Raw genomic sequence first — 21,710 nt, 5'->3', positions numbered from 1 at the left:
GACAAAGCAGGAAAGAATGTCCAATGGAAAAAAGACAGTCTCTTCAACAAATGGTGTTGGGAAAATTGGACAGCCACATGCAGAAGAATGAAACTGGACCATTTCCTTACACCACACACAAAAATAGACTCCAAATGGTTGAAAGACCTCAATGTGAGACAGGAGTCCATCAAAATCCTAAAGGAGAACACAGGCAGCAACCTCTTCGACCTCAGCCGCAGCAACTTCTTCCTAGAAACATCGCCAAAGGCAAGGGAAGCAAGGGCAAAAATGAACTATTGGGACTTCATCAAGATAAAAAGCTTTTGCACAGCAAAGGAAACAGTCAACAAAACCAAAAGACAACTGACAGAATGGGAGAAGATATTTGCAAATGACATATCAGATAAAGGGCTAGTATCCAAAATCTATAAAGAACTCATCAAACTCAACACCAAAAGAACAAAGAATCCAATCAAGAAATGGGCAGAAGACATGAACAGACATTTTTCCAAAGAAGACATCCAAACGGCCAACAGACACATGAAAAAGTGTTCAATATCGCTCGGCATCAGGGAAATCCAAATCAAAACCTCAATGAGATACCACCTCACACCAGTCAGAATGGCTAAAATTAACAAGTCAGGAAATGACAGATGTTGGCGGGGATGCGGAGAAAGGGGAACCCTCCTACACTGTTGGTGGGAATGCAAGCTGGTGCAGCCACTCTGGAAAACAGTATGGAGGTTCCTCAAAAAGTTGAAAATAGAGCTACCATATGATCCAGCAATTGCACTACTGGGTATTTACCCCAAAGATACAAAAGTAGGGACCCGAAAGGCTACGTGCACCCCGATGTTTATAGCAGCAATGTCCACAATAGCCAAACTGTGGAAAGAGCCAAGATGTCCATCAACAGATGAATGGATAAAGAAGAGGTGGTATATATATACAATGGAATATTATGCAGCCATCAAAAGGAATGAGATCTTGCCATTTGCAACGACGTGGATGGAACTGGAGGGTATTATGCTGAGCGAAATAAGTCAAACAGAGAAAGACATGTATCATATGACCTCACTGATATGAGGAATTCTTAATCTCAGGAAACAAACTGAGGGTTGCTGGAGTGGGGGGTGGGGTGGGAGGGATGGGGTGACTGGGTGATGGACACTGGGGAGGGTATGTGTTCTGGTAAGCGCTGTGAATTGTGCAAGACTGTTGAATCTCAGATCTGTACCTCTGAAACAAATAATGCAATATATGTTAAGAAAGAAAAAAAGAAGAAGAAGAATGTAGCAGGAGGGGAAGAATGAAGGGGGGGAAATCGGAGGGGGAGAAGAACCATGAGAGACGATGGACTCTGAAAAACAAACTGAGGGTTCTAGAGGGGAGGGGGTTGGGAGGATGGGTTAGCCTGGTAATGGGTATTGAGGAGGGCACGTTCTGCATGGAGCACTGGGTGTTATGCACAAACAATGAATCATGGAACACTATATCTAAAACTAATGATGTAATGTATGGGGATTAACATAACAATAAAAAAATTAAAAAAAAAATTAAAAAAAAAATATTAACTGCAGCAATGCCAAAGACTTCCAGCTCTTAGATCACGTCCTGCTACTTCATGCCTAGCTTACATTGTTCTCTCTTCCCAGAAACATGCCTCTACCACATTGCCTGCCTGGAGAACTCTTCTTCAGACCCAAGCTATGATGTCACCTACTCTGATGTCACCCACTCTGGTCCGCCTACAGCCTTAGAATATTACCACTGCACTTCATACGCTGCACGACAACGATCAGACATGGTGGTCATTCACTTCATGTTGGCAGACAATAGGCCTGCACTGCTTGTCCCGTAAGTAAATGAAACGATGTATCCTAAGATGGGCCCAGTTCACCTTTCTGTGGCCAGGCTGCTGACAGAGTGAAGCAGTCCCCTGATTGCTGTGGGTCTAGAGTCTTAGTGGAACCACCTCACTGAGGCAGAGGACTGTGAACCATAGAGAGTCCCGATCCTTCGGCACTGGAACCAGCCCTGCGGTGACCCCACACCTTCCATGCATCTCCACGGCACCTCAGCCTGCACTGAAGCCAGGTCCTACAAAGTGAGGGATGTGCCAGGCCAAGAGACACCCCCCAGCAACACCAACCACACATCCTGTTCCAGCATCCAGGGTGTTGGCCCTTCAGAGGATGACCTGAGGAGAGAGAGCGGATTGCTGCCTGGCTCTAGGATGGAGACCCTGAACCTGGGACAAGGTGGGTGGGGGTGTAATGGGCTCCAAGGGATTCAGGAATTGTGGAGTGGATGGCCACTTCTCTGGGGAGACAGTTCACAGCTTTCGTCGGTTTTGCCAAGAGGCCCATGACTATGAAATATGCAGACCCATCATTGCGGAAATGTGCCCGAGTTCCTCACGGCAGCTCTGCTCAGAGAACCAGCTGCTGACTGCAGATCACAGAGACCTTGTCATGGTCAAGGCAGATCACGGAAGGGACTCGGGTTCCCCCACAGTGAGGCATGTACAAGCTCCCACACCACCCCGAGAAAAGCCTTTTGGAAGACGAATGTTGTGCGTAATTTAAAGAAGCTCCATGGTCTGTGTTTGGGTCAAGATCAAATGCAGCCAGTCAGAGGGAGTTAGTTTTAGGACCTCTATGTTGACCTTCCTTAAAACAAGTCTTCCAAAAAAAAAAAAAAAGGCAAATCTCCAGGGTCTCATTCCTGACGGAGTCATGTTTGACCTCGTTCTATCTGGGCTCAGGAAACACGAATAAACAGACAAATCTGGTGCTATGGCTCTTTTACATTTGACTCCCTCCCCCCTTTTTCTTCCGGCACAGAGCCTGTGTTTTTAAAAGAAAAAAAAAAATGCTTTCCATATTAAAGAGGCCAGAAGCACACACACACAAAGAGAAAGCCAATCTAAAACTGGAGTGGCTTGTACTAAACTCTGGGGAATTCAGAGTCACTTTTCACCCACATCCTGTAAGGGCAGAAAAAGCACAGGAAAAGGTTTCTACTAAAATGTGTGCATGTTTTTGTTTTTTTTCTTTTTTAAAGAAAAACATGAATCATGCATATCCACCCAGATATCTAGAATAGCACAGCTGGACATTTTTTTGTTTGTTTGTTTGCTTAGTTCCCACTGTTCTTCCCCTGACTTCTGAAAAGATAATTTTTTAAAAAAATCCTTACCGTAAACCTTTACGTTTCAACTGTTAAGAGCACACACTTTGTACCCAAACAGGTGTGGGCTCTGCCACTGACTTGCTAAGTAATGCCGGGCAGGTTTCTTAACCTCTTTAAGAGCCTAATTATCCCACCAATTAAAATGGGAATGTGAACAGTACGGACGTCAAATGGATGCTGAAATGTGTGTTAAAAAAAATCGTAGGCTAGCGTGGCTCACTAAGCATTAAGAATAGGAGCTGTGCAGGCGGCTGGGTGGCTCAGTCGTTAAGCGTCTGCCTTTTGCTCAGATCATGATCCCAGGGTCCTGGGATCGAGTCCCGCATCGGGCTCCTTGCTCAGCGGGGAGCCTGCTTCTCCCTCTGCCCACCCCTCCCCCTGCTTGTGCTCTGACAAATCTTAAAAAAAAAAAAAAAAAAAAAGACTAGGAGCTATGGAGTAACATCTCTATCAATGCAACAACCCCTCCTCAATGACACCTTAGTGCATTCTCCTGCACATCATAACATGTAGAAAGAAAAGACCCATAAATAGTAGGACTGTGTTTCTCAGCAAGGATTTGTCCCCCTTCCCTCTGCATAATGCGGGTCATCTGTCCAGGCCCACACAAGATCCAGAAAGCCAGTCTGGAAGAGACAGCTCATACTTCCCAGGAACCAGGCGCTGTGAGTCCTATCTGCCCTGGCCAGGTCGGAGCCCAACGTCTGCCTGCCTTCACTGTGCCCAACTTAGCTGGGAATCTAGATGGTTCTCCCACGTGCACCTGGGCCACAAAACACTACTTCTGAGAATTTGCTCATCAAACGATCATCATTCTTCAGAAGCCATCAAGCTCCACTTTCCTCTTTTTCTCCAAGGGAAGTTTTACCCACCTTCTGTAAATTCACCATGTCGGAAACATCTCTCCCAGGTTCTGGGTCTTATTATTTGGTTGCTAAGAATTGCAGGCTGGGGGACTCTAACGTCCTCCTTCCTTCTGACAATCTAAGTTTGCATATTATGGTCTTTGCTCTAACTGTTGGGACTCCTTCCTGATCGCCCAAAATAATTTCAGCAAAGATACCGCTTGCCTCAAGCTTCTGCCTCCACACTGAGTATTCAGGGATCTGCTTATCAATTCTCTAGAATTCTCTCCCCGGGTGGAATCTTACTTCTGTCAAGGTTTGTATATGGCTTTTCTGGCTAATTGGTGCATTACACCTAATTTCTTTTCCCTCCAGGGGAGGGTGAAAAGAAAAAAAAAAAATCCTTGTTTCATTTTATCAAAGAAAGCAGACTTAAGCTTTTTTTAGTAAAATCCATGGATACTCCAGACAATTCCCTTATCATCCACCAATTCCCTCAATATCAAGGAAGCATGGACGGGCACTGGGACTGCAAACGACAGGACTCCACGTGTCCACTCCGGACATTCATTACCAAGGTTACAAGACCACAGACGCCTGTCCGAAGGCAATCACAGCAACGACACGTCCTTACCCGGCAGTCTCTCTGAAGTGTCTTCATGAGCGCATTGTACGTTTCTGTGTCAAAATATAACCCTTCGTGCATGTCTTGCAGGAAATCTAAGTCCTTAAACGTGGGGTTGGACTTCTCTCTCTCCTTTCGGGAGGCTCTTCGCTTGTAAGTGGAGCCTTTCAGGTCATATGTGAAGTGCATTCGCATGGAGCGCGGTAAGACGTTGTTCATTACCACAATCCTGATATTAATGCCCCCTGACTGCATGCAGTACAGTCCATAAAATTTTGGCAAAAGAGTCCTTGGATTCTGGTTTAAATTCTAAAAGGAGAAAAAGGAAAAAAAAAATGTGTCAATTCTCCTATTTTCACAAAAGAAGACTTTGTTAAATATATGTTTTCATCTATGAAATATGAGAATTAAAATTGGAGTGCGATTCTCTTTATTTATGGCCATTACTAAAATATCGCTCTTTCTGACTTGATTCTTAAAGTTGGCTCAATGGAACAGTACCTTTATCATTCTCAACCTACAGCACTGAAAGTGGCTGAACTGAATGGACAGAGAGTCCCAAATGAGATTCAACCAAAAACAGGCAAAGAATTTATTAGTGCCATGTGTGACTAAGATCTAAGGGAGCTAAAAAGGAAATTAACGGCTGGGGTCTAAGCATTGGGCATTTAAAATTTTAATAGCTCCTGAAAAAATTATCTTCCAAAATGGGTAGACTGATTTACAATCACACTTTGTAAGATTATGTATTTCTCGTCACCCTTCATCCATGATGCACAGCAACAAGCTTTAAAATCTCTGTAAGCGTGACTGGTAAAAAAAAGGAAACTCTTTTTAAAAAATTGGAATACCGCTGATTATTAGAGAAATGTATGTTGTATGTATTTTTAGCCATTTCGAAGACAATTCTGTGTTAATGGTCTTTGCCTGTTTTTCTGTAGGTTTTTGTTATTTTTGGAGTTCTCAATACACTCTGGATATTTGTCATTTTCCTATTCTCTATGGGGTAAATATTCTCCTCCAGTATGTTATTTTTTTTATACAAATAAAAATACATGCCTATTTTTGTTTCACTTTAAAAGTAGGTGAGAAATTAAGAACAGTTTGCTCGAGGGCATTTACATCAGGAAAAGTTTCTCTACTATCCCCTGATTCTTCTCCCAATTCCCAACTTTTAACTACTCTCCCCACTTTCTGTCATTCTAGAAATATTCTATGTGCTTACATTAATTTTGTATCTGGTATTTTTTGTTGTTGTTGTACCGATGTATTGCCTTTTGATGTAGTCACATTTACGTACTTCTTTCTTGTGCTTTCTTTTTGCTTCCTGTTTAGTGAAGCTTTTTATACCCCGAGGCCCTAAATTTCTTCTCTTCCAAACTTTTCGTAGTTTTGGTCATGACATTTGGTTTTTACTCCATATGGAATGATTTTGTGTGTGTGTGAAAGATGTGAAATACGGAATTGTTTGAATTCACTGATCTATTTGTCTAGCACTGTACTAATTCTTTAATATATTAATATCTTCAATATTAGTAAAAGTTTATGGGTTTTTGGTCTATGTCACAGCAGGTTCACTATTTTAATTCTTTATCAAAAATGTTTGTCTAGTCTTACAACCCCTCCCTTCCACTGTTTGTTTTTTTAAATGCTCTTAAAATGATACTTGTTTTCACTTTCTTTTTGTTTGTTGTCACTTCCAAATGAACCAGTTCAGGGAAAAATCTTACAGGCATTTTTTTTTTTTAAATTATTAAACACAGACTTAGTTCACTTTATTTTTCTTGTACAAAGTATGTGGTGGCCACAGCGGGAGCCTGGGTCCCCTGCACGGAGACTCTGGTGTGTGGGTCGTTATAAGATGGTCAGCAAATCTGATAGGGAGACTATCGGATGGTGAATGCAGTCTGTTTCCAGAGTCGGGGTGAGCTAGCTGTAAGTCTTGGGAATGGCGTCAGAAGTGGCCTCGGTGAAGTAGCCCAGGGTGGCAGTGCAGTCCCTGGCTGAGAGGGGCAGTCGTCTCTACCGACCCCCGTCAGTAGCTTCTCGGGCACAGGGGCTGAGGCAAGGCCAGTGCCCCTGGGGTCAGGGGTGAGGCGCCCCAGCAGAGCCACAGCGGCTGGTCACCTTGCATGGGACAGTGTGGGGCTTGTCGATCTTGTTCCCCAAGTAGCCTCGCCACACTGGTAGATGGAAAGCTTGTCTGGAATCATGGCCCCACGGATGGCAGTGGCGACCTCTTTGGATCACTTAACACCCAGACCACCGTGTCCATAGTCATCTCCGATGGCAACAGATACCTTGAACCTGGTCCACTGGCCAGCACGGGTCTGCTTTTGCACCAGCATAGTCTTCAAAACCTCATCCTTGAGGGATGCCCCCAGGAAAAGTCAATGATCTCAGATTCCTGGATGGGCAGGGAGAAGAAACAGATCTCCTCCAGGGACTTGATCTTCATGTCCTTGACCAGGAGGCCCAGCTTGGTGACAGGCATTCACTCCTCGTCTTTGGTCCACACAGAAGCCACTGTGGTCTCCCATTCCATGGCCCCTGGGACCCCCAGGCCCACCCACAACATCGGTGCCATCTGACACTTGGTGTTTTCTCGGAGAAGCAGCCCTACTGACATTCTTGATTGGAATTAGATTGGATTTATAACATGATTTGGGAGAACTGAAATCTTTACAATACTGAGTTCAGGAATGAAATGTGTCTCATTATGTCGGAAATTTTTTTACGTCCTTCCATAACAATTTGTAGTTTCCTTCATATTGTTCTTAGATATTTGTTTTTTACAGACTCAAGCATTTTAGAGTTCCTATTACAAAAATTCTTTTGGGGTTATTGCTCACACATTATAATACTTACTATAATTTGCTTTCCCTACCAGAATGATAGTCTGCCTTCATTCATTTGTATCTTTATTCTAATAACATTCACTGTAAGTTATTGTCCTCATAAACGGGATCTCATTTTCTCCCTTCTATCCTCCTACTCTAGATGATCTACATAATGGAATACAATGGATTGTGTAGATGCATCTTACATCCTGCAAATTTGCTGGACTCTCATTACCTCTAGAAACTGCTAGTTAATTTTCTTGATGTTTTGCTCATTTTTAATTGTATCGTTTACAAGAGAAGAGTGTTTATACTTTTCTATTTCTTTTCATACTCAAAAAGTTATTATTGCTAGGAATTCTTGCAAATATGTATCTTGCAAACAATGATGGAGGGGAATCCTTATCTTTTTCCATTATTTCCAATGAAAGGGCTCTTGTTCTTCTCCATGAGGTACTATGTAACTCTTGGAGACTGATCTTCTGCATGAGGTACTAGGTAAATCTTGGAGACTGATAAATGCATAATATGTGTGTTAATTTATTTGTTTACGTTAAAACTTCCCTGCCAATTTAAAGAATTTTAAGCAGGAGAAGGTGTTGACTTTTGAATGCCTTTGTTTCTACTCAACATTTATTTGGATTACCACATGATGTTCACATTTTTTCTTGTTAACTGGATGAATTACACTATTTGTTATACTAGCTTACATGATTGGGGTAAACCACCTGTTCAGCTAAATTTTACCATTTAACTTTAATTAATTTCAAATTAGCAGCTGCATATGGCTAATGACTACCCTATTGGACAATGCAGTTCTAGAACAAGAGACTAGTCTACCTAAGCTTAAAACTATACACGTTTAAGATTTACTCACTTAGCAGGTTAGTAAAGTGCAATGGCCATTTAATCCCAATTTCACATTATTTAAAAAATGTGTGTATGAATAGAATACATCAGGAAGGACATACACCGAATATTAGCAGTATGTATCTCTGGGCAAAAAATGAGAGTCGGCTGCATTTTTCTTGCTTTGTGGATCTTCTGTTTTCTCTAATATAAAGTAGACAATATGCTCTAAAAAAAATTTCCCAGTTTTGCTCAGGATCAAACCTTGTAAAATCTGTCCATCCTGTCCACTGAGATTTTTACTTCGATTTTGATCCCTGTATTTATACGTGTGACTAATCTCCAGCAGATTTGGGAATTAAATACTATTTTTACAGCTGCGTTTCACATATAGCTTAGTGCTCAATGAATGCTAAGCATTCACATTATGACTCTGTACTAGGAGCCAAGAGCCTGGCAAGGCATTGCTTTCTTTATCCTACACCCAGTCGTCTTTCTTGATCACAACAACCATCTAAGACAGGTATTTTGCAGCTTTTAAAGACTGAGGAGACTGCAGCTCAGAGCTTATATTGCTTACTCGCGGTCATACCGTTCGCTGATGGCTGAGCTGGGATTTGAACCCAGAACTGTGGGAGTCAACTATCCTCTACTAACAGTTCTACTTGGTAAAATCGAGTCCACAACAGTCACAGTACAATCCAAATGCAAAACAAAGCTCACCCAAGAGAAAGAAACACGCCACAGGGTGACAGTAAAAAAGCATAGGGGAAAAAAAAACTTGTGGAAAGTAATTAAATCTCAAGTAGGAGTTTTAATTACAGACAGTTACTTACCATGTAATAGCCTGGCAGCAGCTTCTGAAGGAATTCAGCTTCCTTATGCTGAACGGTTTTGATGATAAATTCATCATCACTGGTCACAAAAAACAAGGATCCACTGGCTCCGGGGTTGGACAGCTCTATTAGAGGTTCACTGCAGATGGAATACTACAAGAGTAAATAAACAAACAATTAAAAATACACCACTAGGTATTTATCCAAAGGATACAGACATAGTGATTCAAAGGGGCACCTGCACCCCAATGTTTATAGCAGCAATGTCTACAACAGCCAAACTATGGAAAGAGCCTAGATGTCCATCAACAGATGAATGGATAAAGAAGATGTGGCATATATATACAATGGAATATTACTCAACCATCAAAAAGAAGGAAATCTTGCCATTGCAACATGGATGTGGATGGAACTAGGGGGTATTACGCCAACTCAAGCAGAGAAAGACAATTATCATATGATTTCACTCATATGTGGAATTTAAGAAACGAAACAGAAGAACATAGGGGAAGGGAAGGAAAAATAAAATAAGCTGAAAACAAAGAGGGAGGCAAACCATAAGAGACTCTTAACTCTAGGAAACAAACTGAGGGTTGCTGGAGGGGGATAGGGTAACTAGGTGATGGGCATTGAGGAAGGCACGTGATGGAATGAGCACTGGCTATTATACAAGACTGATGAATCACTAAATTATACCTCTGAAACTAATAATACACTGTATGTTAATTCAATTGAATTTTAAATACAAAAATTTTTAAAAATTAAAAAAATACATTCATTGTACACGAAGTTTCCAAGGAGGAAAATTACAGGATTACACACCTTTCAGTGTTTTCTGCTGTCTGGTTAGAAGGTAACACCCAGATTTCCTACTAGCGCTGTCAAGGCCATGAGTGGCCCAGCCCTGCTCTCCAGCCTTCTCCTTTATCACTTCCCTCCTTAAAATCTAGCTCTAGTCACTGACAGCTACTTCCCCTTTTCTCAAATGTGCCACAGACTCTCAACGACTGGGATTCTGCCTCCTCCTCTACCCAAACCCACCTCTCTTCTGCCCTCACCAGGCTGGCTACTCCTCATTCGTGTGTTCATTTAACATTGAGAAAACGTCTACTGAGCATCTGTAATGGCCCAGGTGCACATGAAGCTTGGACCCCAGCAGGAGAAAAGAGGCAGGAGAGAAGTACAGAAACTGTACATCGGAACATGAGAAGTGCTATGGAGAAGATGGGGCACAGAAAGGGGACGGGGGGCCAGCAGGGACTGACAGCTGATTTGCCATGAATTTTAAGTAGTGCTGGCCACTGGAAGCCTCTCTGGGAAGGGGGTATTTGAGCAGAGGCCTGTGGCTGTCTGGGGGAAGGGTGCGTCAGGGGGAGGGGAGGGCAAATGCAAAGGGCTTCAGACCTGGGGAGTTCAAGGCACAGCCAGGAGGCTGGTGGCTGGGGCAGAGAGAGTCAGGAGAGCTGAAAGAATGAAGCCAGAAGAGCAGGTGGGCCAGACCACATGGGGCAGCAGACGGTTGACCTTTTCTCTGGGGTAGCTGAAAGCCAGAGGAAGGTCTGGAGCAGAGGACCACTCCGGTCTACCGTGCCGAGAAGCCACAGTCAGGGGACAAAAGGAAGAGGCACGGGGCGCAGCGAGGAAAGTGTTATGTGACTTTGGCTTTCAGCGTTTGCTGGACGGAACTTAATCTGGAAAATTCTTCCCGGTCCCGTGAGTCTAGATCATCTGCTTCCTGGCACTGGATGTTCTCATCACGGAAGTTACCACAAAATACCGCAAATGCCTGTTTCTTATTCCGAGCCCCCAGCAGACCGTAGAACTCTGTGACAGTACCAACCACTCGGCTCGTAGGCGGTGATACGGTGCAGGATCTGGGCCTTGCGCGCGGCAGGCACTAAATAAATTTTTGTCGAACAAATGGCTGAACGCCATCAACAAGTGAAGGGCTATAAATCTCACCAGAAATGCAAAAACAAAACAAAACAAAAAAAACTAACCACACAAAACAAAAAACCCTCAGCAGGGAAGTCAAATTTGGGGTTATGGCGCTCGGTGTTGACCAACTAACAATCCCCACTACTGACCAGAGAAACACTGAGAGCAGAGGAAAAGGTCAGGACCCAGCGTGTGAGATCAGACCAGCCCCAGAGGATTTAGTGAATTGTGTCCTGAAGATGGAAACATCCAGAACATGGCCCAACGCTTCTGTAGCTGGGCTTCTGAAGAGTTAAGTCCCCATCACAGAGAAATCTGAAAGGAGGGGAGTAGGAGTTAGGGGGAGGAAGAAGGAGAAGGGAGAAAGAAACTGGGAGAAAAACAATTAAAAGGCAGTTTCTAGATGCCGACTTTAAATTATCTTGCTTTGGCAGCACATGGATAAGGGAAACAAAATTCTCTAAGAAAAGAAAGAAGTGTGTGCCGCCTTGCTGAAAGCCATGGCTACTTCCGTTTTCCACTTCTCTTTCCTCCAGGCTTGCTTCCTGATGCTTTCGTGCTGGGCAGTGTGAGAGCCTCTGCCATTATGGGTGACTTAGAGGTTAGGAAGGAAAACAACAACAGCCTGGAGACCGCACAGAGTGCCATAAAAGCCCCGCGGTAGCAGACAGAGCTTTCCTTGCTATGGGTGCAGGATCCGTGTGGAAAGCTCATCTCAGTGGGATGGGCATGGGACCTGGAATAACCTTTTTTTTTTTTTTAAAGATTTATTTGAGAGAGAGAGGGAGAGCATGAGTGGGGGAGGGGCAGAGGGAGAGAGAGAAACTCAAGCAGACTCCGTGCTGAGCGCAGAGCCCGATGTGGGGCTCGATCCCAGGACCCTGACGTCATGAGCCGAAATCAAGAGTCAGACACTTAACCCACTGCACCACCCAGGCGCCCCTGGAACCACCTTTTAAAAATCATGCCTCTATCAGTGGCTGCTTATGTGACCTGGAGTAAGACCCCTGGCATCCCAGGTCGAAGGAACCTTCATCTCTAAAACAAAGCTAATAGTATCTCCATGAAAGTAGCTGGAAGTTTTTAAAGTGGATGCTTTCAAAACCCCTGGCAAAAGGGACCACTTGGTTATTGCTGTTCCTAGTTCTTACTGCGTGACCATATGTAGGGGAGCAGGGCGGACACCCTGCAGGTGCAAAAAAGCTGGCCGTGCCTCAGCATGCACAGAGGGTTTCAGCCCAACGCCAACGACCAGAGGGCTACCCAAAGATACACTACGACATTCCTAGTGAGTCACAAAGAACGGTGCCTCTTTCGCATAATCACGAATTTGAGACACCGGAGAAGAAAGGTGTCGACCCTAAGCTCTTACAAAGAGTGGGGGCAGACCCTGCACTCTCTTTAGGAATTCTGATTCTTTGTTTTATGCGTTTTGAATTCCTGGCACAGAACCTTCTTACGGATAGGAGTCGACGTTGTGGAAGGCCAACGACAACAGAGAACGCAGAAATTAGAGGCTGCAAATAGAGAAATTAGGGGGTGATTCAGGAAGAGCTGTCTAGAGAAAACTGGATTCAGACCTGCACATCTGTTTCCAATTAAAGTCTCAAATTCTTCTATAAGCACTGACATTATATGGGAAGTATTTCATGGGTTACTTGTCAAACAGTCCTATATTAGGTAATTCATAAATTAATACGCATGGAAAAAGAAATTGTTTTGACACTTCTTAACAACCTGGCGGGGGGTCACACCCCCAGAGCATCAGTGTGCGGCCCACTGGCATGATGATGCCGACCGGGAACCTCACGGTTAGCTCCTGTAAGTCTGCGGCTTCTCACCCTAGAACTTGGTTACTATGCTCCGTGTAAGCAACCTTCTCTGCGGTGTGGCCGTGGACGAGCAAATAAAGAGGAGAGGTGGGAACATTTTAATTAGCCTTGATCCACAAGGTCCCACGTGGACGCCTGCGTTTTCTGCACTTTCCTGCAGGTCCTTTCTTTTGTGCGAGCTGTTCCAATGCATCCATTCTCTCCCTCCGATTTCCTGCAGGGCCGCCTGATGATCCCCACTGGAAAGGCCACAAAGTACAACCCAGCTGGGTCCAGCCAAGGCAAATTAACAATGTAAACTTGCTCAGCGTGGTGGAGATCATTCTTCCTGCCATTTCTTCCCCCCTGATAGTGTTAAATATTCACCCCGCTCTCTATTGGTGCCGGTGAGTCTGGAAGGACATCATGTAAATCACCACCCTGGATTCTGGAACACTCGGGCACCTGGGGGAGAAGGAAATCAAGCCAAAGGCTTGCTGCCCAAGCAGAGATGGGGGAAAGTGCTCTGGGGGCCCTTGGCCTTCCCTTGGGAGGCGTTTATTTTGGAACAAATAAGGAAGGAGGTGCAGTCTTGCTGCTGTGCACACACAAGCACTCGGGTGTGCAGTCTCACAATCCACATTATGCATATTCCAACACAACACTTGTCATCGGCAGGCACGTGGTGAACCTTCATGGTACTGAGAACGTAAACAGAATAATTCAGGCTCAAATCCAGATGCAAGAGCACAAGACTAAGTAGAAATGCACGTGTATCATGGAGATCCAATATTAAACCTATCTGGAGAGTTACCAGTCACCATATAACATTACCTTCTCCCCCCTTTTAGATCAGATCTTCACAGATTTGGGTTTGACGAGCCCGTTTAGCAGATGCCAGTATGTACTTCGTGCTTTGGATGGTACTTTTTTTTCCTTCACACAGGTTTTTAAGGGAGGTCTTATTTGATTCTCCTGTGCTTTATTTGGGATTAACTCTTCCAAAAAATGCTTTGTTGGAGGTGTTTTGACTCCTTTGGCTAGATGCTTCAGAATGGATACCTCACAGTTCGATGGCTGAGGGAGTGTTAGGGTGAGATCATATTTAACGAGAGGAATGAGACTCTGTGGGCTGGGAGGACAGCTGGTAAATGGAAAAGCACATGGGGGGACGGTTGGGGGATCCCTGTTCTGGTCTGTGCTCACCAACGTGGGTAACCTTGGGCACCTCTCCGCCCCTGGCTTTAGACCGCTCATCCACAATGAATGGTTGGGCTAAAAAGTCTAAGGGTTTACCTAATTCTGGGAAGCATGTCATATCAGGTAAAAAAAACCCCTTCCTCGTCTACCACACTTCAGATCACTGGCTGGAGTTTTCAGATTGAGTGGTTTGGAGGTGAACTTCTAGTTCTGGGCTGGTGGTGTCCCCAGTGGGTGTCTCAGTGCAGGGTAGGTAGGTGGCCATAACCGTTAGGGACTAGGTAGCCATGTTCAGCTAGAGGGCCTTTGTTTTTTGCAGGTCCCAGAGATGGGTCCAGTTACAGGGAGGTGGAAAAATGGAATCAAACAAAAGCACTCTGACCTGCCTGTTCCTGTCTTTTTCTCCCCCTGCCCTCCAAGTTTTCATTATGAAAAATTTCAAACCTACATAAAAGTAAAGAGAACTGTGTAATTAACATCCATATGTCTCTCTTCCAGCTTCCACAATGATCAACTCCCGGCCAATCTTGTTTCTACTATAACCCCATCACTCCTCTGCCTGCCTCCCTCAGATTCGTTCCAAGCAAATCCCAGACATCCCATCATTTCACCCATAGATACTTTAATGTGTGTCTCAAAAAGCCCAAGACTCCTCTTTTAAAACAGAACCATAATACCATCATCCCACCAAAAACCTAATTCCTCAACATCATCAAATATATAGTCGCTCTTTAAATTTCACCAGTCTCCTATAATTAAAAAAACCCCTGTTTATTTGCATAATCTGGCCCTGTCTTTCTAACTTCATGATCCAAACCTTCCACTCCTGCCATCTTGGTCCATCCCAAGTGCTTCTAAACAGGTAATGCATTTGCGTCTCTGGTCTACCGTCCTAACACCACCTCCCCTCCCCTGAATATGCTTCCCTTCTTTTCCACCTACTCAAACCCCTTCTAATTTTCACATCACAGCTAAACCATTTCACACCTATAAGAAGCCCTCCTCATCCTTGGTGTAACGGAGACACCCCCCCCCCCGAAATCCTTGGATATTTACTGTTGCACTGCAGTCTACTTACTGCCTGGTAGAGTTGGGGATTCTCCCATACAAACAAATCATCTTTCCAGTTGTATTCTAAGTTCTCTGAGTATCATGACTTGTAATTTTTGAATCTCCCTATAATTAGTAGCCAAGTATTTTCATTACAACAAGTGTTCAAAGTACCCGATCAATTAATTTACCTTTTGCCAGCTACATGAAGAAAGACTTTTGCTCTGAGGAGCGATCAGCTTAGTCTCCTGTGCTTTGTAAATACTCTATAACCTCATGACAAAGGTAACTTTGCCAGTTCAAAGGCTTGTTAGGAAACTGTGTAAGCCATGTGTGTTGTTGATCAGGAAAAGGCCTTCCCCCAAGAAAGCAATTTTGTGAGCCAGAATGATGCAAGAATGGGCTTCCCAGCCTGCAGCTCAATGACCACAGGAAGGCGAAGGGTGAAGGATAGACAGGCAGACATGTCATGGAACGACTGGATCCGTGCTATGAAGCGCACGTATATGGCATCTCCTTGGCTAGCAGAAGCTCAAGGAAATTTCAGAAGGAGAATCCACTGACTTCCAAGGCATGGCAGGAGAGGAGAGCTCAATCTTGTTTTCCATAAGACAGTATCAAGACCCCACTGAGTTCCCCAAACATGTTTCCCGAATGACAGTGACGCTCAATAATTATAGAATGGTCAGAAACCAAAGAATCTTCTCTAGTACATATCCACACCCACCCACGTCCACTCCCCCGGATGTGTGGCTTTGTGCCCTGGCATAGCTGGTGAGGGCAGGTTGGTAGTGCTGGGTAGAGACTCCTGACATCTCAGTGAGAGGGGAGTGATAAGGCAGACAGCTACTTGGAGGAACACATTTAAGGACAGCAGGACGCCCAGGGACTTTCCACTCAGTTGGTACTGCTGTGAAGACTTGTTAATGTGCCTTGAGGAGCCGGTATCATCTCATTGGGCAGAAGTCATAGGATTTTCTCAGGGTCCAACTAAAGAAGAGGGTTGTACCAGAGGGCAGGGCGTGGGGGGACTGGAGAAATAGGTGATGGGGATTAAGGAGTGCACCTGTTGTGATGAGCACCGGGTAATGTCTGAAACTGATTCACTATATTGTACATCTGAAATTCATATAACACTGTATGTTAACTGGAGTTTAAAAAAACTTAAAAAAAAAAAGAGGGTCGTGCATGTGCAGAATAGAATCAGCTTTGAATTTTATCAAGTACATCTTACCCGAATTCTAAAATGCAGTTTAAATACTCTTTGTTCCAAGGGATAAATGTTGCTATACTTCCTCTGCAAAGCTTTATTCCAGGATCTGGCTCAAGTCTTATTAAGATCATTCAGAATGGGGTGAACAATAAATATTTGATGGCATCCTTCCTACAGCTTCTTGAAAACCAATTTTGAAGAGCCCCAGGGTGTTAACAGTGATCAAATTATGAAATAAACCATTTTCCTCTTGAAACAAAAAGGAAGTTCCTGGCTCCTTGAACAGGAATAAGGTAACCATCTGAGGTCACATCAGACTACCTCACAAAAAGGCCGTTGTGTTCATACCTGCTGAGTGCCAAAAGAAATGGTATTCAAGTTGTAGGTCAAGGTGAAAATGGTTTCGGGCCAAGGCAGGTTTGAGACGAATGGTATAAATCAGGCAAATAAAATAAGAAGGCTTTCAAAGAGAATCCAATCAGCAAAATTCACAGGAGTATTTAGAACTAATTATAATATATCTGTTAGAATACTGATCTGAAGTAGCAACCAATCCTACAATTATTTAAATATCAATTACCACAGCAGATTTTGTAGCTATTAGTAAATGCGGCAGAGTCAAATCACATTTCCTGAAGCTAAATTTATCATCATTATGAAACTTGGACCTTTGACTACGCTCCAGAGCTTTATAAAACAAGAGACACAAGCCACTTGTCACTGTTGCTATGAGACAAATGTTTATATCACACGTTTCTGGAGAAGGAAGGAAAATTACAGGTTCTTACCAAGTAATCATCAGGCTTGATACCAAAAAGTTCTCTGAAATATCGGAATGCTAGTGGAGCATAGGTCTTAAATCTGAAGTCTGGGTAATGATGTGCTGGGGTCAGATTGCTCCCTTCGCTGCAGTTAAAAAAAAAAAAAAAGTGGGCGAGAGAGAGAAAGAGCATTAGCAAAGACAATTTTGACTTCAAATACTAGCTCTACTGGTCCTGGGCCAGTTTCCCTGCTAGAAAAACATACCCCGATTGTGGGTCCCTCTAAACTCATGTCACAAAGGCAATGGCCATCAGGTAAAACCAGATGCTAAGTCAGTGGGGGCCACGCCAAGCAGCCGTTCCCTACCAATCACAGTGTGTCTTTAGCGTGAAAACTCTTCATCATCCCCCTGTGCCTGTGATTTTTCCATCTTCCCCAGTGAAACCACAATCGAATTGCTTTAGGTATAAGATCCAGGCCTTAGTACATGGAACAATTTGAAAAATGCATTTTTTTTTTGTTTGGCCACGAATATTGGATACACATTTTAAACAAGGAGTAAGTGAAATACTTTTAAAAATATGTTACTAACAAAATCATCACACTGGAAAGAGATGAGTCCTGAATCCAAACTCTTTCTTACATCCATATTTATAGAAAAAGAGACCTTAAATATTTTAGGGATTTTAAAACCATATTTCCATTCCCAGATACATCATTATTTTTTTCCTTCTTCTGAGTTCATCTCTGAAAATTTTTGTGCAATATTTATGATACATAAAAGGCATGAAGAAATAAACCAGCAAATACTCATGAAGCGAAAATGCTGCTTAAGAAATAAAATATTATCTATATAGCTGAATTGCCTTCTGTACTTTTTGTTGATCATAAAATCCTCTTCTTCCTTAGAGGCATCCACTAGCCTGAATTTTGATGTTTATTATTCATTTTATTCTTTGACTACAACTATAATACATTTCACGGGACATCTGACAAGCCACCTAATCTACCTGTACTAAAAGTTTTCACTGTGAAAAGTAAAAACAATGCAATAGATGAATACAATTTTATAGAGAGGTTCAAGGTCTCTTTTCGCCACATTCTAAGTGGACATCAAGGCTCTATGCAACTTTGTCTGGGTCTGATTTTTGTGGATACAAATAACACTGTGTAAATGAAAAGGCTTTCAGCATGCAACAAACACTTGGAATCTACTACAACTGAAGTTTGTTCAGGGCACTCAAATTTTTGTATCAGTAACATCATTGATAATAAGTATTTTTTGAGAGAAAGGACGAGTTTTCAAGATAATGCTAAAACACTAAACTTGACTCTTACATGAAGCTTAGTTTCAAAAGTCAAGAGGTAAGGTAAAAAAATCACTAGTTTCTCTATATATACAGTGGAATATTACTCAGCCGTAAAAAGAATGAAATCTGCCATTTGCAACAACATGAATAGACCTAGAGAGTATAATGCTAAGTGATGTAAGTCAGAGAAAGACAAATACCATATGATGTATTACATGTGGAATTTAAGAAACAAAACAAAGAAAAAAGACAAACCAAGAAACAGACTCTTTACTATAGAGAACAAACAGATGGTTACCAGGCGGGGAGGTGGGTGGGGGGCATGGGGAAAACAGGTGATGGGGATGAAGGGTACACTTAGCATGACGAGCAGTGAGTTATGTATAGAATTACTGAATCGCTATATCGTACACTTGAAATCAACATAACACTGTATGTTAATTACACTGGAATTTAAAAATTATTTTAAAAATCACCATAATAAAAAAAAATCACCCTTGAGGACTATTTAGGAGATTATCTGTTCAATATATCCACTGCAGCCAGATCTTCCTCCTGCTGGGTCACAGGTGACGGCTGCTTCTGGGGACTCCCAGCGCGAGAAGTTGGCTTGTGCTGTGAGGGACCAACTGCAGATAATGCATCTTATCTTTAGAGGTGAGGCTTGCCCTTTAGGGGAGTGGCGCAGGAACCAGGACTTCCCAGGACAGGAGCAGTCACCTCTGTGTCAGCTCAGTGTGTGGAATGGTTCCAAATCACCTGCTCATTTGCATAGTTCCCATTTCCCAAAGCCGGTAGGGTTGAATATTCATAATACATATGTGCTGCCCAGGCGTTACATCTGAACATTTCTTCCTTCTCTGAGATTTATAAGGGGACACATACTCAGGTACAGGTCCTCCGGGATTGTCAAGAGGATTAATTCTGGAACTCATATGCCATCAAGTCACTTGAAAATGTGGGCTATGCAGAAATAAGGAGTAAAATCACAAAGGCTCAAAGTGGCCTCCAACATCCTTCCTCACCCTTGCAAGCAAGTCCAAGTAAGCATGATGCCTTGGGTTCTGAAGCGGACTGCTTTCAGTGGGCTAAGAGTGTTGCCGACTTCTTATTTCTTCCATTCTCTTCTCCCCTTTGTAGCTCATGCAATCAAAGTAACTAATTCCACTAGAGCTCATTACATTACCTTCAATGTTCAGCATTCATTACTTCCTTGGAATTTTTCTTTTTCTTCTTTTTTAGAAAGGAAAAAAAATTTTTTAAAGATTTATTTATTTATTTGAGGGAGAGAGTGTGAGCATGCGTGGGGGTTGGGAGGGGAGGCAGAGGGAGAGAGTCTCAAGCAGACCCCTCGCTAAGCATGGAGCCCAACACTGGGCTCGATCTCATGACCCTGAGATCATGACCTGAGCCAAAACCAAGAGTCAGATGTTTAACTGACTGAGCCACCCAGGTGACCCTGGAGTTTTTCTTTAAATGGCTTATTCTTATGTAGTTGGGGGCCCAAGACTCTATCACTGAGGATAGAGTATTTATTATTATTTTTACTTGTGGTTACTCTGAGCTTCATGGGCTGCTCACCTTGCCCTAAAACCACCATCAATTACAAGCTTCCCTTGGATTCGCATCTCCCTGTGGTTCATTCAGTCATGGTGTAAAAAGGACAGTGTGAGGTTTCCCTGGAGAGCAGACAGACACGTGCCCACACACACATACACACAGAACATCTCTGGGATGAGAAAGGGAACATTTACTTCTGTAGGTATCCACCCTGACAGCTGGTGGAAAAATCTGCCAAATCACTAAAAACGAAAAAAAAAAAAAATCTAGCTAGTTTTGGGCCACCATGAGATACAGAGAGTGGGTCAACGGTGAGGGTCAACTGTGAGGCAGGCTTACTCATGGGGGACAGTTAATAACTTATATTTGCATACACGGAGAACATGGAAAGTGGGTGAACCTTTTATACTCAACACGGGCATCACACAGAGTAAAAACTTCTTCATGGCATAATTAACATATATTAACTAATAATTATTTGCTGACATTACACCATCTTGAACCTCTTTATTTGCATGGATGGAGGGGAACATTCCCAAGTAGTGGGTCATAATATATCACCACTCTTCGTTTGTTTCTCTCCTAGTAGATTTTATCTTATGAGTTTTACTTTCCTTTGATTAACAGAAGACCAGTTTGCATTCTCTTAAATTATACTGAATAGCCAGGGTGGTGGTGGTGATGCTATGATCCAGGGAGGCCTGGGTCCAAGTCCTGTCTCTGCCGTTTACAAGCTGTCTTTCCTGAGCCCTGGTACAGAGCCTCTAGAAAGGTAACATCACAGTGAACAGAAATGTGAGTGGCCGTGCGCTTAGCATTTGGGGAGCCCTGAATACGTTTGGATGATCGAGGCTGTATGATGACGGCAAACAACCCAGACGTGAATGAAGAATGAGTCGACCAGGTAGTTAAAAAAAAAAAAAAATCAAAGAAATGACAAAATGGGAAATATGTGCAACTCGTATCACAAAGGGCTGATCTCCCAATATAAAGAGCTCCCATAAACAGCAAAGTCAAAGACCAAAAAGTTAATTAGGAAAAAAAAAAAAAAGCCAAAGATATGATCAGGCACTTCACAGAAATGGAGGTATAAATAAGTGAAATGTATGAAAAGATGTTCAAGCTCATTTATAATATAACAAATGCAAATTAAGTGTCATCGAGACTATACTACCGAGGAGATAGGCAAAAATCCAAAATTTTGATAAAGCTCAAGGGAAATTGGCACCCTGAAACATTATTAGTGGAAAGTAAGTTGCTATTTTTTTATGGAGGACATTTTCACAACCTCTTTCAAAATTACAAATGTATAGAACTCTATGACCCAGCAAATGCATGCCTGTAATTTATCCCACACACAAACTAGCGTATGTATAAAACAACATATGTGTACATGGCTATACATTCTAGCACGGTTTGTAAGGACAGAGGGTTGGAAGCAAACTAGCTTCATCTGTTTCTGAAGAGGTAGGTCGGATTAATTATGGTTCAGCCACACACTGGAATACTATGCAGCTATTAAAAAATGAGGAGATTTATTACACAGTGACATGGAAGATCTCTAGGATAAATTACAGTAAAGAATCAAGAGGCCGAATACTGTGTGTGGTATCCACCATTTATATACAAAAAGGAAAAAAAATTTGGCGGTGCGTATTTAACTAAAAAATCCTTAAAAGTTTAACAGACCACTA

The 21,710-nt window shown here is 42.9% G+C and overlaps 1 protein-coding gene across 7 annotated transcripts in view; it reads right to left on the bottom strand.

Annotated features, from left to right (window-relative positions):
* The window catches only part of PIP5K1B (phosphatidylinositol-4-phosphate 5-kinase type 1 beta), a 297,690-nt gene that overhangs the window by 103,884 nt on the left and 172,096 nt on the right, over positions 1 to 21,710 (bottom strand). For all 7 annotated transcript variants that reach the window (XM_032427595.1, XM_032427597.1, XM_032427594.1 and 4 more), the window contains 3 exons: positions 17,173 to 17,290; positions 9,173 to 9,325; positions 4,657 to 4,956 (listed from right to left, as the gene is read on the bottom strand). In XM_032427595.1, the coding sequence (XP_032283486.1) occupies positions 4,657 to 4,956; positions 9,173 to 9,325; positions 17,173 to 17,290 (571 nt within the window). The remainder of the gene's footprint in view (positions 1 to 4,656; positions 4,957 to 9,172; positions 9,326 to 17,172; positions 17,291 to 21,710) is intronic.

The sequence above is a fragment of the Phoca vitulina genome, unplaced genomic scaffold, assembly GCF_004348235.1.
Source record: "Phoca vitulina isolate PV1807 unplaced genomic scaffold, GSC_HSeal_1.0 scaffold37, whole genome shotgun sequence".
In the NCBI taxonomy this organism is placed as follows: Eukaryota; Metazoa; Chordata; class Mammalia; order Carnivora; family Phocidae; genus Phoca; species Phoca vitulina.
Note: the sequence above shows the minus strand (reverse complement) of the source record. Positions and strands in the feature narration are given on the sequence as shown.